At 39.0% G+C, this 16,930-nt stretch overlaps 1 protein-coding gene across 1 annotated transcript; it reads left to right on the forward strand.

The window, feature by feature from the left end:
• Positions 1-6,354: 6,354 nt before the first annotated feature.
• LOC144662333 (S-formylglutathione hydrolase-like) lies at positions 6,355-16,335 on the forward strand. The gene is made up of 11 exons (XM_078523122.1): positions 6,355-6,390; positions 6,494-6,623; positions 7,752-7,840; positions 7,946-8,044; positions 8,811-8,935; positions 9,457-9,521; positions 11,707-11,761; positions 13,648-13,746; positions 14,590-14,655; positions 15,146-15,244; positions 16,156-16,335. The coding sequence occupies exons 2-11, from the start codon at positions 6,556-6,558 to the stop codon at positions 16,234-16,236; spliced, it is 846 nt and encodes a 281-aa protein (XP_078379248.1). The 5' UTR covers positions 6,355-6,390; positions 6,494-6,555; the 3' UTR covers positions 16,237-16,335.
• The last annotated feature ends 595 nt before the right edge of the window (positions 16,336-16,930 follow it).

Consider the following 16,930-nt stretch of genomic DNA (forward strand, 5'->3'; position numbering starts at 1 on the left):
AGTATGATATTACCGAACATATATACAAGTTGATTAGAATCGATGGGAAACAAGTTTGGATCGCGGATACTTTTGAAATTTGACAACAAAAAAATGTTTAAAAAAATTGCTTTCTATATTAATAAGAGTATGTTTTGGAAAAAATGATAATTCGACTGTAACGGTATACAGTCAACTCTCTCCAAAAAGCGGACACCTTTGGAACCGGCCTGCAGCTGTCCGAATTGGAGAGCTGTTCGTCTCATAGGGAGTTTAGTTACTCTCCAAAACGGACACTTTGGAACCGACTCCAGCTGTCCGTATTGGAGAGGTGTCCGTCTTATAGGGAGTTTAGTTACTCTCTAAAACGGACACTTTGGAACCGACTCCAGCTAAAGTTTCTGAAAAACGTCAAGAAATGTCCGTCTTACAGAGGTGTCCGTCTTATAGAGGTGTCCGTTACTTAAGAGAGAGTTGACTGTAGTGCTGAAACTGCTTCCAGATACAGTATCACATGATAAATTATTCGAGTGGTCTATTTTCATAAACGAGAGCTAAACGAGTGGACTTCTCAGCAGTGTTGTTTTGACTCACTTCCTGGGCGGATTGTTTTGCATCAGCTGTTTCCGCAATTTCTTTTTGAAAATTGCTCCTGACAAGCCAGAAAAAGAAAAGAAATCAGCAGTAACTTCCGGACGGAGTTTTATCACAGAAAGCTGAGAATGTGACAACATTCATTTTCATTCATTTACAAGTAAACGGTCGGAAGTATTTAAAAGGGCAAGTTGTCACTAAAATACATTGCTTAATGGGTGGTACTGACAACTGGAATTTGTAGAACATTGTTTATAAATTTCAAGAATTTAGGTTTCTGCAAAGAGTGCCGACTCAGCGAGACTCTGAAATGTTAAACTCTGAAATGTTGGACTCTGAAATCTTCGATCCCCGTGAAAAATAAACTGGTGAGTGGAGAAAACATCGTCTGATCACATGTTACGAATTTCGAATTCCACATTCCATCAATTGATTTTTGCCATCGTTTGTTGGCTTACTTATTTTTTTTTAGTTTATTTTTAAGCAGCCTATTAGTCGTAACAGCATTTTCCAGCAAAACTACAGAATACAGGGCCACTTATTTGCATGTCATTGAATAAGAATAGCATCTATTGTGTTATGCCTCGTTCTATAAAGAGTGCCGACACGGTGGACCGAAGTGGCCCTGCATTCTGTAGTTGTTCAATTTTACTTTTGCTAGTGCCAATTCCAAGCTCACGAGCTGTAAATTTTTATTGCCGCCGCGCCCGGTAAGCTTGAGAACAAAAGTCTAAACAGCACTGAGCTTGGAAGATAATTGGCTTTAATCAGTTTTTGTCCAACTGGGCTCTTTAAGTTATCATAAATTGCTATTTTTGTTATTTAAACCTGAACAAACCAGAAATGAGAAAGAAAAACTGGTCGATCTAAATGATCTTTAGTAAAGAAAAAAAAGGTTCCCGTAAACGGTCGAAAAAGCGGCCGAATTAATGTACCTTTTTGAGTCATAACTATGTACCTTTTTAAGTCATGTTGTATGCAGGGTTTTGTTTCTATGTTTGATTCTGTATAATATTATTATATGAATTAATTACTATAACTCTGGTATCATGTATACGCCGGCATACATGCTGGAGGATCATAGCACGAAAGGAGAAATCGAGCTTGACCTCATGATAAACTCCAACTGTGCTTTTTTGGAAGCCAATTTAATCAACATCTCAAGACATGTTTAGACATGTTTAGTCCCCGACTTGGAATATGCCAGAGCAAAAAAATTAAATTAGGAGGTATAATGGGCTCTTGGAAGCTTAAAATAAACCATGCACGGTAACAGATAACCTGCGATGGAGAGGCGGGTACTCTTTAAAGGGACACCGTTACGAGTTCTCGAGTTTCTCAAAAGTACATGATCCTAAAAATATAGAAAAACCTACAAATAATGGTTCAGTTTTGTTAAAAATTACTATGCCAGTGTACTGAAGCTATAAACAAGTGGTATTATTGAGATGCCATCAGGAACATAAGATCTCAACTTTAAAAAGTCAGGCTGATTTTTTCAAGTTCTGTCCTGGTCTTGTGATCTGATCAAACAGCTAAAAAGATAATAATGCTCCCCCTCTTACTTCAACAAAAATTTACTTTATATCTTATCTTGATGTACTAGGTGCATTTCATGTTTGAGCAAACCACTTTGCAAATTTTAGCACTTTTCACAAAAAGGCAGAAACATCCCAGTGACAGTGTCCCTTTCATGGACTGAGAGAGGGAGGGTGGCCGGGCGACCCTAGAACGAGGAACGGGGGAATGACGGAACGGCGGAAAATAACCCCAAATCCTAAAAGACGGAATGGCGGAAAATTACTGCAAATTCTAAAAGACGGAATAGCGAACAGTAACCCCAAAAATACAAAATAGCAAAAAAAGAATAAAAATAGAGGAATAAAAATAAACTTAACATCTTCATGTATGTGTTAATCGTCAAGTGGAATTTTAAACTCGCTCACCCCAACGATCTGATTCTTTACTCGAAATCTCAGCTGCTTTGCACTTGACGATTAACACATACATAAAGATGTTAAGATTATTTTTATTCCTCTATTATTATTCTTTTTTTGCTATTTTGCATTTTGTATTTTTGGGGTAACTGTGCGTTATTCCGCCTTTTAGGGTTTGCGGTGATTTTCCGCCATTCCGTCGTTTAGCATTTGGGGTAGTTTTCCGCCATTCCGTCTTTTAGGATTTGGGGTTATTTTCCGCCGTTCCGTCGTTCCGCGTTTTAGGGTCGCCCAGGGTGGCCCGTTGGTGTCTTTTAATTTATGTTAGTTCTCGCGCTCCACCTTCCCCCAGCCCAGTTCTATGTTACGTGCAAACGCATGACTTTTAGCAACATTATGATTGGGAAAAATAGTGATCTAGCGAGACAAGCTGGAGAATGACAAGATTATACAGATAGTGTTCCAGACCGGAAGATTGTGGGATCTAATGTGTATATACTATTCATTTGGCAATTAACTTTGAAGTCAAATCCTTGAAATAAAAAGTCATGGAATGTGGTTCTAACGTTTGAGTCCTGTAGTGTCACCATTCAAATTAAAGCTATTGAATAGGATTTTTTTGTGGTACGGTTCGTATTTTCCAAAAAAATATCTTTTCTTAAAGAAACTTTCAGATTCATAATTTTGGCTTTGTTGCACAGAATATATCAACTGACTACCCCCGGAGTTCGACCATTCCGTGCCTGACCCATGAGTCAAACATGCAGACTCTATTTGCGATCAGCTTATTTCTCTCGCGCACGCTAAGTTCGATAACATGAAAGTCATCACAAACTATGTCTGGACCCTTTCTAACAATTAAAATGCCAGAGATTCTCCGACAATTCGTTCTTGTAATCTCACCTAAAAATCAAGATCCTTTACTCATCTATATTCTCTTGTTTAGACAGTTTTCAGCTACAAACTCTACAAACGTGACTTTAGAAACTACATACAGAATGATAATTGGATGAAGATCTTAACTGAAGATTTTCGTATGAATTAGACATCAAAAATCTTCCCTTTATTCAAATAATCGCTCGGTTCAATCATGATTTAAGACAAGTGATGTGGGTGATTTTGTTACTAAAGCGTATTTTGCTCTGTGTTCTTATCTTGAGAAAATCTCGACTTTGTTACGGTTTTTCTTTAATTTTACCGCCTTCGTAAAGACTAGCCAAAAACATTGATGGATGTGTTGATACGACCGACATCGATTTGTGGTTAAAACGTGATTTCCGTTTTGAGGTTCGGGCAATTCTCCATTTTTATCTTAGTGAAACTTGTGGGTGATTCAAGAGTGCCGTTGCCAAAAAAATGAAATTATGCACTCATGTCAATATTTGCAAATTAAAATCTCTGTAGGACTCTGTAGTTAATCTGATTTTGGAGGATAAATCAGAGGACCAAACTTTAAGCCGACAAAGACTCTAAAGTTTATTCTGTCAGGCTTATAAAGTTTGCAGACAGCTTCAACTTGTAGGCGTTGGGAGAAAAGAGCTTTTTAGTCACGCCATTCCGGCGATTTTACTAGCTTCTACTGCGGCATTTTTCGTCTTTCATTTTCAAGAGGAATAAAGACCGGTAGAAGTTGGTGAAACCAAGAAAGTGAAACAACTTAGGATTCAAATTTTGCTGTAAAAGATCCAAAAAACACCCTGAACTCAAGATGGAACAATGACCCTTGCTTTGTTTTAAAAAAACCACCAACTTCTTCAACGCTCAAGCAAATTTTTATTCGAACTAAAAGCTCGGGAATTTGTCGCGACGTATCTTATCACAAAACTAAATTCACAGACATGCAAGATGATAAGATGATTATTTGATAATGAGCTGAAAATTACAGGCAAATTACCGCCGTTCAAACGTTCCGAAAAAAGAAACTTCGTAATGGACTGCAAATCTTTGTGTGGTCTAATTTTAACCACAGATAAAACTGTACTTCCTTATCTCTTACGTCACATGCACTTGATTATTTTGGTGTTTTTTCCTGTCCGCGTCTCCATCTCGTATTTCGTCGAATGAATGTTTGTGTTCTAACGTATAACATACGGCGAGGGCGAGAAATTGGGCGAGAACGTAATAATCTTCTGTGCAATCTATGCTGATATGTGCCACAGTGATGCGTGTGGGTTTTTGGGCTGGTTTTGTCTAAAACAGGGTCACAGAAGTTGCATAAAAAGACGCTTTTTAAAGGGAGCTACGTAAGGGGGTAAAAAGGAGAAAAGTGAGGGAGAGCCTCTCTTCCCCGCAGCGCAGAGGCTCCCCGATCCAGAGGGATCATAGAAGGAAGAGCCCGGGGGGGGGGGGGTTCTTCCTATAAATGGGCTAATGGCGATGTGCCGCTGGATGGGGTCGCATTTTCACGACTGGACTGACTATAATGGGGTCGCCTTTTCAAGCATTTTTTATAGGGTGACTAGAATGGGGTCAACCTTTTCCGGGATTTTGAGAGTTAGAAAATTCTGGCAAGTTGTGATTTATAATTATAAACGGAAAGATTAGCCGAAAAAAAAAGTTAATGCTACTGTATTTATTGCTGTTATTTAACATTTGACAAACGGCTCCCATTAAATTTCTGGCCTTGAAATCACAACTTAATGTTACCGTTAAAGAAGAATGTATGCATTTCAACTATTTATGACGGTATGTTTGTAAATGTTTATGGTAAGCAAATGTACCAGAATGTCTATAGTGTAGTTGTAAAGTAAAGTGTAAAAATGTGTCAATTCATTTTAGAATGACTTAGTTAAAAGGATTTATACGGTAGACGCAAAAACAGAAAGTGACTAAGTTGGGGTCGTGAAAATTACATTTACCCAAAAGTGACTAAAATGGGGTCTATAATTGGCCATAGAATATGACTATAATGGGGTAAGGGTTCTGAGAGGCCAGCGGCACATACCCAACAAAGAGTGACCCAAGTACTCCCTCCCCCCCCGGGGGGGGGGAAGAGCGCGCGGGGAGCGACGGAAAGGAGTTCCCCTCTCCAATTTTCCTACGGGCGCTTTCTTCTTATCCTCTTATGCCCCAAGTATAGGTGGTTTTCACTGTCACGCCACTGCCACGCCAAATCCATTTCGTTTTCTTGCTTTTTAAAAAGTAAGCGCACTGCACAATGCAATCTCAAAAAATGAAAACAGTTCAAAACACCAACCAAGAGTCAACCACCCACAACACGACCGATCACGGCAACAGTAATGACGACAACAAATTGCAAGTTTCACATGTGATTTTTATGCGTATAAACATTCATTCAGACTTGTCACGCAATCTTTTCTTTGCATTTTATCAAGCAAATTTTCCACCAGTTGCAGAAAAACAACAAGCAAGCAAACAAACAAATCGTGTAAACGTTGTCTACAAGTTCCAGAAGTTCTTTTAGTCTATAGTTCGCGGGTTCCCTTTCCAGCTGTTGACATCAGGGAGAACTGAAGAAGGCTGAATTTTGTGTCCACGATTAGAAGAGGGGATTTTTCTCCTCAGCTACGGATTATTATAGCAGTAAAAACTTCTTGTTGTTATTGTAACAGGTCGGCTCAATTAAATGAAGAAACGTTGTCAAAAATATTCTTGATCCTGTAATAAAACCAAATTGTAACAGAGATTTGAAACTGAACAGTCTATGTTTGGCTATAAAAACATCATTTGTCAGAGTGTATAAAACATCTGTATCAATTATTCTTTTGCTTCTAAAGTTTTTTTTTTTTTAAAAAAAATGAAAAATACAGGGGAAAAATATAAACATTTTCGCGATCTTAGACGCGCCCCCGTGCTAACCGCTAGAGGACTGGTTCTAGTACACGAGTCCCTTTATACTTGCGCAACTGCAAAAAGCTGGGTAGGTTTTTGTTCGAAATTTTCGCTCTTCTGGTGATCCAGTTTATTGTTTTGAGCCTCTCTGCTATTTAAAATACTGTTAAACTGCCATTTCTCCTTCTCAGGCCTCCATTTCAAGATTTGGCATATACCTGTCTGCATCAGGACCCTCGCTAGCCGAACCAACATGGCACTGGAACAAGTCTCGAGTGCCAAGTGTTTTGGCGGATTCCAGAAGGTTTTCAAGCACCAAAGGTCTGAAGGTTTTGTTTTTTCCATATTGTTTTAGGTCCTTAAGAAAACCAGTTATTTTGCGATTTTTCCCCATCTGTTACACAGTTGTCTCTGTTGTCCAATCTTTCTGGTATAAAGAGGCTGCATGTTACTTCCATCCTGCAGGGCCGGAGGGGGAAGCGGGGTGGGGGGGGAGGTGTGAGTTTGCCAGGCATCACTGATCAATATTGGAAATGTTCAATTGATCGTAGTCAATAATAATCAGTGATTGTTGTTGACTGCTATCAGCAATTGATAGAAGAGAGCTTATTTTGAGTAAAGAGAAATCTCTTTCTTTTTGTCCATGAAGAGATGCCTGTCCAAGATTCAACTCCATGTAGTTGTACATCCCAGGTTAAAATATCCAGTTCCTTATTTTAAGAACAATTAGAGGCTCGAAGGGCTGAGAAAAATTATTTTCAAGAGCAGGCCCCCCTTATTCTAGGGTCTGGTCAATCGTTGCCCCTGCCCCCTTATTTGACGGTCTGGATCTGCCACTGAAATCTGCAAAACTTTTGAAAATCCCCAGGTAGGCCATCAGCATGTCAGCTTGCATGCAGTACATGCTGAAGACATACTACAATATTATGCCATCATGCTGCACATTTTAAAACCCAAGCGAAAGATCTTTGACAGGACCTACGTAAAATACACCTAAATGCACCTGTTGCATACTGGTGATGTAGCTCTACAGGGACCCACGCAGTGGCCATGATTGGTTGTTACCTGTGCAAAAATTTAAAGCTGATTACTGCTAACAAACAGCCAATCAGCAACATTACACTTTTACTTTTAATATTGATCTCTACATAGCTTATTATTATGTCTTCACTATGGAATTATTTTGGTTAAATCTTGGAAGTCTATCTTTTAAAGGGTGGGCAGGAGGGGTTGAAATGAGCACAAATATAAAGGATGACAACTTTTTACTCAGACTAAAATACCCACAAAGCAGTTTTGATTGACATAATCAATAATTACAACAAATAAATAAATATCTTGCTGCAATTTTATAACATTAGTGAAATTAAAATCATGAACCATCAACAACCATTTGATCATGTTGCTATTTAGCAAAAAGGTGACAAATGTGCTTACTCTTTTTTCCAGTTCAGAACTAAAGTGTGACATGAACTTTGCAGTCTATCTTCCTCCTCAGGCAGAGAAAGAGAAAGTGCCTGTTTTATACTGGCTGTCAGGTGATTTCATGCCTTGTAGAACATGTACTTCTTGTTGTTGATGATTGTTTTACAGAAAACAATATTTCAGGTAATAGCTTGACATTAAATTTTACTTAATTTCAGGACTGACATGTACTGAACAAAACTTCATCACAAAGGCTGGAGCACAGCGCACTGCTTCTGAACTGGGTGTTCTGATTGTCGCTCCTGACACAAGCCCGCGTAAGTTTCTTAACTTCTATAAGAAAATTTAATTATTTTCTGTTTAAATTACAACCATTGCATTCTAGGGTCACTCTCATGCAGTGATTGTATAGTGCCATATTATTATTGCAGTTTTCAGTGATATATGAACTGTGAAATTCAATCCTCAGCCAATGGTTTACACTTTTTGCTGCCATTAGTCATCTTAGCGGACCTCTCGGGAAACAGAAGTTCGCTTCAAGGGGGTCAAAAGATCACATCTGTCAATTGTGATTGGTAGATTTCGATCTGTTTTGTTTGTTTCTGTTTTTCATGGTTTGTCGGCTGTCGCCATAATTATGATTGATGGCAGCGAAAAATGCAATCGTTAGTTGGATTTAGAATTTTAGAATTCACATTTCACTGAATACCGCATTAAGGCTGACCCCTGTCATATAATACATAAATTTTAATCATCATTTCACTAGTAAACAAAGTTGTTTATTAGCCCCTCAGTTCAATATAGGCTGTTAGATTTTTTTATTTGTCCCAAACCCACAACAACAGCAAAAATCATCTATCTCATTGGCCTGCGTAGCTGGCGGTATTGTTGGGTTTTAAAGCGTCCACCAGCAAGCGACGAAGCCACGAGTGGCTTGGGGAGGAGAAGCTGAAATAGCCACTCGCAGCTGCGCCGCTCGTTGTCACGGCTTTGCCGCTTGCTGGTGGGCGCTTTAAAACCCAACAATACCGCCAGCTACGCAGGCTACTATTTCATCAACTGAAAGTCTTTTATTCGTTGCAGGATCATGTGGCATTGAGGGTGAAGATGACAGCTATGACTTTGGAACTGGTGCAGGTTTTTACATTGACGCAACTGAAGAGAAATGGAAGACAAATTACAGAATGTTTTCATATGTCACAAAAGAGGTAAACTCGAAAATACCTGCAGTTAGAAGGTGATGAAATCTTGTCATGTTTAGTTGTATTTTATTTTCAAGATGTGGCATTATTGTCCAAAATTTTTTGATAAGCCATTGGAAGACTTGTAATTGTTTATAATTATTTCTTGCTTAGAATAATTATTTCATTAATTAATGTATTGGGTCTGATCTCTGTCAAACTGCTAAACAACATAAAACACAAACAAACTCTGAAGTTACAAATCATTTTTAAACGGGCTTGTCAAACTAAAGATATAAAATTCTTCAAGAGCTTAATTGATAAAAAAGAATAAAATGAATAAAACAAAAAACGAATATAGGGATATTTTTGGCTAATGATGTTAGAGGCTTTTTACTGTGCAGAGACCGATAGTTTTGGACATAATTTAACAGTATTTTTGTATTTGTTTGAAAATTTCCAAATGGTTAGTTAAAGGGCTTAGGGCAAGATGTGACTTCTCAAAGTGTTCTTGGCGATAAGAATTGTATTCATCTTATTCCCTGTAGCTTCCAGCTTTGATTCAAAGTAACTTTCCAGTTCAGCCAGACAAGCAGTCAATCTGTGGCCACAGGTAAATGTTGCAGTTAGTTTTTGATCTCAGTAATTTTTTTATTTTAACTACGGTAGTTAGATTTCATTAACTAGTTTTTTTTATATACTAGGTTAATAAGTAGAAAAAGTAAAACACCTCCCCTCCCTTGATGTCTATAACCCCCCCCTTACCATCCTTGGTACCAGTACTCCCCTCCCCCACTATCTGCTATTATTCCCCTCCCCTAAAGTAAGTACAATCATCTTTTTTTTTTCTTTTTACTAACCTGCACTGGATTTGAACTCTCAACCTCTGGATTTGCTGTCCAACCCCTTATCCACTTTGCCACATAGGAAACCTTGGGTGAACCATTATTTTTTTAAATATATGACCCCAACCCATACCCTAGCCCTAACACTATTATTTACCTAGTTAAAAATCAACTAGTTAGAAAAAACTAACTAGTTGAAATAAATTAACTTAGATCAAAAATTAACTGCAACATAAACATCAAGCCCCAGTTGTTTAAAAGGTGCCTGGATAACACTGTCCACTTAACCAATCACTTTCCATTGGATGCTCTGCGTAGGTTGTTCTTCTTTTCTCTTCACCTCCTGCCTCGAATAGCTATGCTGATACCCTGGGTGCCAGAGGTTTTTCTTGCGCGGTTTCCGGTGTCAGTCATGTCTTTATTGTGACCCGCGCGAAAAACCTCTGGAACAGGGCGCTATTGCTTTGATAGCGCCGAGCCAATGACAAGCCTGTTTATATCAGTTTAGTCCAGAATCTGGACTAGAAAGCTGATTGGCTTCGTATGGCCTCCCATGGGTCTTTTAATCTAACCAACGCTGTAATTGGTGTATAAATATAGCGAACACTGCGTGAAATCGAAAGACGCCTGTGGAATGTCTTGAGGTTTTCATAGTAAGTGCCGCCGTAATGGGGGATTCCGAGGATTTAAAGATTGCGAAAACGTTCGACAAAGATCTATAGGAAGCTGCTTCGCGGGACCCGCAAAATAAACCGCCTGTTCTGCAAGCTAATGGTGCTGATAATCTAAGCGCCGAGCATTTAGATGGAATTTCAAATTTTATTCGCCAAAAGGATGAATTGGAGGTCTAGTCTCTTCAACAGGGCGCTGGTTAGTGAACTCCGTTGACGAACCATGAGACGTTTTAATTACTGGAACAGCGCTTTAAACGCGTATTCTCATTTTTAGCTTCTGCTTTCCAGCAGGCAAGATTTTCTTTGTAACAGTCTTGTTAACACTCAATAGTTTTCTTTTACTGTAGCTTCGAATTTTTCTATTCGTCGGTCGCACTTCTTACAAAGGATATGCGGCCCTACAGACAGATTGTGCATTTTCCGAAACAAGGCTGTAATACCCGCCATTGAACACAACACTAGCATCACATAACCGACACGACAACGAAGACTTTGAATTGGGAACCTTTTGCCGTCAACAAATACACTCACTTGACACCTCTTCATATCTTCACGTGCCAGTGCATGTGATAACAGTGGGAGATGTTCACAGTGATTGGTTTAAATGCAATACGAGAAAAAAGATCAAAGTTCAACAAGAACGGTAAATCAAACCAGTCTGCGCCAGAGGTTTTTCTCGTGGCTTCGCCACTCGTGGCAACGGCCTTCGGCCGCCGAAGTATTCACCGGGCGCGAGAAAAAATCCTCTGGTACCCAGGGTACTATGCTGACTGTGGGAGGTGAAAACCATTGTAAATATTTATGTGTGAAATTAAGTTTATTTTTGTTGTTGTTTTGTCAACATTTATCCAAGTTGGATAGTGATTAATCCAGTGAATAGCGTTATTTAGTAGGTACTCAAACAGTGGATACTCAAACTCCAGATATTCTTTGCTATTCACCTCTGAGCAACTCATGCACAAAAATAATTGTACTCGTTGACAGAAATAAACTAGTCAAAAATCATCCTTTTGGGCTATATTATCTCACTGTTTTAGTATATACCGGTACTAAAACAACTATTCACCTCAGTGTCAATGGCTAGTGGTGGATATTTACCTCGCCTCACCTCCACTTAAGTGAATACTGGGGTAGTTGTTAACTACCCTTTGAACAACTGGGCCCTGACCAATACATTCTCAATGTTCTTACCAGTTGTTGTCTGTTTATCAGAATGTGCAGTTATGCTTAGCTGTTTTAAGTTAAACGTTGCAATTTTTGTTTCCTTATTTTTATCCAGCATGGGTGGTCATGGAGCTTTGATTTGCTACCTTAAAAACCCTGGATTATACAAGGTGGGTGTGTCACTTAATATACTAGTTATCAGGGGCGGATCCAGTAATTCCTGAAAGGGGGGGTTGTACACCTTTAATATGTTTCGACGTCATCGGCGTGGATAGCAGTATCTTCTAGGGGGTCCGGGGGCATCCCTCCCCCAGGAAAATTTTTTCCGATTTTCCCCTTTAAAACATGTTCTAAAATGCCATTTCCAGCCTTCTTGAGACTCCAAAAGCGTTTGTGGAGGCATGATGTAAAATCTGGAGGTTATACCTTACTTTTTAACCAGAAAACCAAAATGAATAATGCATGATTAAAAGGAACAGCAGTAACAACGATAGTTATTTGTCGTTTCTCTAAATGCCTAGTTAATCGAGCAATGAAGCCTGAAAAAATATTTTTGGATGAGCTATTACAAAGCGCTTGCATACGTCATCTACCTCAAATCTCTGAGAATAACGCTTGACAATAACAGCGAGATCTCAGAAGCGCTCTTTAGACAGTTTCATGAGCAAGCATGACCGCTCAGCTTCCGCACTACTGATTGGTGGCCAGGGTGCTTGCGATGAGGAGAAGATGATAGATGTTTGGAGAAGCATTCGTCACAGGCACAAAGTGCTAGTAGAAGATTGCTCGGAAGTTCCTTCTTTGCTGACTGCCACTTAGTTTGCCATCTTTGCAAACTTAAGAAACGATTTACCCACCACTCAGTTTTCAAGATGGTGCCGCGATAGACGCACTTTCTTAAAGAATTGCTCGGGAACCGACGCTATTCTAGTTGTTGCTCATATTGAACTGTCGCGAAATGTACGTTATCTTTTCTTAACTTGACAATCAGTCAATTGGTGTAAGTAAAACAACTACTTATGAAACAATTTTTTCTATTATTTTTATGAAGAGTCAAACAAATGAAAAAAAATGCTGCTCAAAGGGGGGGTTGCAACCCCCTCAACCCCTCCCCTGGATCCGCCTCTGGTTATGCAACGCTTTCGAGTAGTATACTATGGAATATCCCACGAGTCACTTGTATTTTCTCGGTATACACACTCGCCTAAAGGCTCGTGACAAGTGACAAGTGACAAGTGGGATATTCCATAGTATACCATGAGAAAGTGTTGTGTAACTATTTTATACCATGCCATAGAAAATACGCTTACTAAATTTCGCGGAGAATACAATCGCAGCGCACAATGGGAAGGTTGGGTTGAATACCGTCGAATATACAACGGCTTTCCTTTATTCAATCTGATTGGCTTTATTTTCTATGGCATGGTATAAAAATATTTATACCTGGTAATGAATATTATTGTTGTTGAACTCTTAAATGACGAGTGGTCTTGAGTTCAAGACCTGGCCACTGTCCTGTCCCAGGGGCAAGACATTTTGCTGTCGGAGTGTGTTACCAACTTTGTTCTGATATCATACCTAGATGTAGAACTGGACTCAAGCCAGCTTGCATCACCAGGCTTTAACTTTTTTTTGACAAAATTGCAACCCATTAATTAGGGGGAGGAAGCAATGCTTATTTATTGGCTAGCATTATAGGCAAGCAATGTGCAGTGGCGGATCCGGACCTTCAGATGGGGGGGGGGAAGAGAGAGGCATAATCTTCCAGACCCTGGAATAAGGGGGTTGGGGGGCGTTCTGGAAGATTATTTTTCTTGGTCCTTTGGACCTCTATTTGTTCTAAAAATAAGGTGGGGCTTGGCCCCCCCTGGCCCCCTCCCCTAGATCCATCACTGTTGTGTTCCTATGATGATTAAGTTATTTGTCTTGTGCAGTACTACAGAAACCAGAGAATTAAGCCCAAACTAGTAAATCGTTTAAAAAGTAAGTTGTTAATTAATTTTTGGTGTTAGTGGTTTAAATTGATAAGAGTTATGGATTTCTTTACTCTCTACAGTCAGTGTCAGCCTTTGCACCCATCTGTAACCCAGTGGAGTGTCCATGGGGTCAGAAGGCATTTACTGGATACATGGGAAGCAACAAGGAAGCATGGAAGGTATAACTGCTCCTTTTCTGATCTTTTCACAAGGAAGAAGATGTTGGAGAATGTTGGAAATTTCAAACTTCTTCCAATATGTTGCAGCATTTAAAGAACCATACTAATTAGTCCAGCTTGCTAGCTACCTACCGGCTAGCTCAGTTGGTAGAGCACCGGACGGCAGTGCAGGAGGTCTCGGGTTCAACTCCAAGACGGGACCAACACTTAGGGTCTTAAAATAAATGAGGAGAATATGCTGCCTTTGCAATAACATCTGCAAATGTTAGATATTCTAGTCTTCTCGGATAAGGATGATAAACCATAGGTCCTGTCTTCTGTATCTTCAGTGTTATGGTCAGCAGTGGATGTAAAAGAACCCACACACTTATTGTAAAGAGTAGCATGGAGTTCCCGGTGTTGTGTCTGGTCTTTGTCTGTTGTACAGTGCTTACTGTGAAATGCTCGGAGTTATTAGCTGTATAAGCAGCTACTCTACAAATCCAAGGGTAAAGAAAAGTGATGTATGCCCAGCAGTGTAAGATGTTGGATGAAAGGATCTGGATTGTTTGACCAAGTTTTAAGATCCATGCTTATGGCAGTGCCCATAAAACTTTGAACAAAAAAGCAGTTGGTTTCAGTTGATTTTGTGCAAGTCAACAAATAACGAATTCTCTAAGCCCCAAGAGTGATTTGTGTGAGAACTTGTAAGAAGATACATTAAAGCTCTGAAAGTAACAAACACTCGTTACCTCCAGATTTAGCAATTCAGAGATGTACTACTGAGGTCAAGGTATATAACCAAATTCTTGTGTTCAATGGGAAAATAAAACCTGTATCATAATATTTCTTCTGTGTTATTAGGAGTATGATGCTACTGAGCTCGTGAAAAAATACCAGGGACCACCTCCAGACATACTCATTGATCAGGTATAAATATCACTTTTAATAGACATAAATCCATAAGAATATTATTCCCGTGCATAGTTGGTCTAAACACTTCACTTGATGCTGCAAAAACTGGAGAATATCTGAGGATATCCCACGGTTTTCAAAATTTACACAACCTTGAATGTTCATGTTTTTGTCCAAATATATTTTTAAATTGAATTCAACTGGCTTTTTGGGTGAAAATACTGGCTTCAAAAGATATGCATGAATATTTTGTTCTTGCACATTATCTAGCTGTTCTTTAAAGCTAACAGTTCTCCTCGACCTCTGGGGAAACTTCACTTCTTAGACAAAAAATTTCTGCAAAAAGACTTGTGCATATGTACTACAATGTTATTTTTGTGTGTTAGTTTTTTATGAAGCCTCAGATTGTTAATGTTAGCTAATTGAGCATTAACTGACAGTGTTCAAAACGTAGAAAAGCGTTCACTGTGGTTATTTATTTTTGTTATTTTTTGCTTTGTAATAGGGTACGGATGATGAATTTTATCCGTCTCAACTTCTTCCTGAAAACTTTGTGGAGGCTTGCAGGTCAAAACATGTGCCTGTCACATTGAGAATGCACGAGGTATTGCTCATTTTTCAACTTCTTTTTGATAGTTTTAGGAGAATGGGAGTCTTTGTACTCCTCGTAAACTGCTTGACTAAGGTGTAAACATTTAAAGAAGCAATGGTACTTAGTCTTTCTCACTTTGTTGTTGCACCGTTGTGGTAAATTAAGGTTTTGAACGTTTTGTTGCAATATTTAGGAGGGCAGATATGCACTCCTTGCTTTGTTTTGTAACATTTTAGACATAAACTAGGTAAAGGACTGCATTTCGGGAATCACTTGACCTCACCTCCTCCGAGCATATAAAACTATTTTACTGAATTTTTCGCCCGTTTACCTTAGGGTCGAGATTAGGGAGCCTGATAGGATAATAGGCACTAAGGGCGCGTTCGTTTGGGACTATTCTGGAATAAGAATATATTCCGGAATATATTCCGGCTATTCTGCTCCTGGGAGCAGAATAGCCGGTATGGAAATCCAAGTATTCTGGAATAGGAAATGCAGCCAAACGAACGCTTACTCGCATTATTCCAATTATTCTTATTCCGGATTGATCCCAAACGAGGGCGCCCTAAGATTCATGAGTAAACGTTTGCGTGACTCGCGAATATGACGCGAGATTGTCTGATTCACGAATCATATTCGCGAGTCACGCAATTTTAGTTAGTTTACTATGAATTACATAAGGTTATAAAAATATTTTTAATAAATAACTTAGAAGCCAAATGCACATGTTATGTATCGATGTGTTAAGCCATTCTTGCGGTGTACAAAATTAATTTCAAATCGAACGAAAACTCAAATAACAGTTTACAAAGGTTGAAAAAGGTTTTTGGGGAACGGATTACCTGATGTACATGTATGCATGTATAATTCAGGCTAAACTTCTCAATTCTTCAGATCTGATGTGAATGTATTTTTTTCCACAGGGCTATAATCACAGTTATTATTTTATCGCTACGTTTATTGAGGATCACATCAAGCATCACGCACGGTACCTGAATGCTTAAAGCAACAGAACTGAACCCAGGAACTTTTTCTCAGAGAAGAAGTGAAACACTGATGTTAGACATTAGATAGTAATTAAAAGCAGAAAAACTTTGGTAAAAGCTGGGTCTATTTTTGTGTCGCTTTTGTGCTTATTTTTAGTGTAGACTAGCCTTGAAGGCAAGCTTATCTCCGCATACAACATCCTGGACTTTTATTCTTCGATCGAACTGACAACGAAAAAGCGAGGAAGAACTAAAACTACGCCGCGACCCATCCTCTTCCCCAGGGCCACGCGTATTTTTTTTAAATGACATGACGTAGTGGCCCTGGTAACGGTAAAAAATATGATTTTTTTGATTGGCTGATAAAAACTGCATGCGTAATTAGGTAAAAAAACGAAACGCTTCTACGCAATTTTGGTTATACTTCCGGTCATCGAAACAATTGAAGATGCAGCGGAAAGTTTGAAAATGTTACCGGAAAAAGACCGAATAACACTGGGAGTTTGTTGGAATAACGTATTCACGAAGCAGACCTCCGTTTATGAACGAATGACAAGTACATCTCTTGCAAGGTGTAACTCGGCTGTACTTTTTATTGCATTAAAAATATTGCAAACATTTGCACCATCAACTTAGCTTATACAAGATATACACACTAAAAGGAGTTCATGAATACATGAAGACTTTGAAATTCAATGTGATATTTCTTACC

Source organism: Oculina patagonica, chromosome 8, assembly GCF_052425735.1.
Source record: "Oculina patagonica isolate OP01 chromosome 8, crgOcupat, whole genome shotgun sequence".
Taxonomy (NCBI): domain Eukaryota; kingdom Metazoa; phylum Cnidaria; class Anthozoa; order Scleractinia; family Oculinidae; genus Oculina; species Oculina patagonica.

What these genes read in the sequence shown, in the direction of transcription:
- LOC144662333 (XM_078523122.1), top strand. Translation starts at nt 6,556, where the DNA reads ATGGCACTGGAACAAGTCTCGAGTGCCAAGTGTTTTGGCGGATTCCAG. An exon ending in TTTCATATGTCACAAAAGAG is followed by an intron (nt 8,936 to 9,456) that starts GTAAACTCGAAA and finishes TATTCCCTGTAG; the next exon opens with CTTCCAGCTTTGATTCAAAG. An exon ending in CAGTCAATCTGTGGCCACAG is followed by an intron (nt 9,522 to 11,706) that starts GTAAATGTTGCA and finishes ATTTTTATCCAG; the next exon opens with CATGGGTGGTCATGGAGCTT.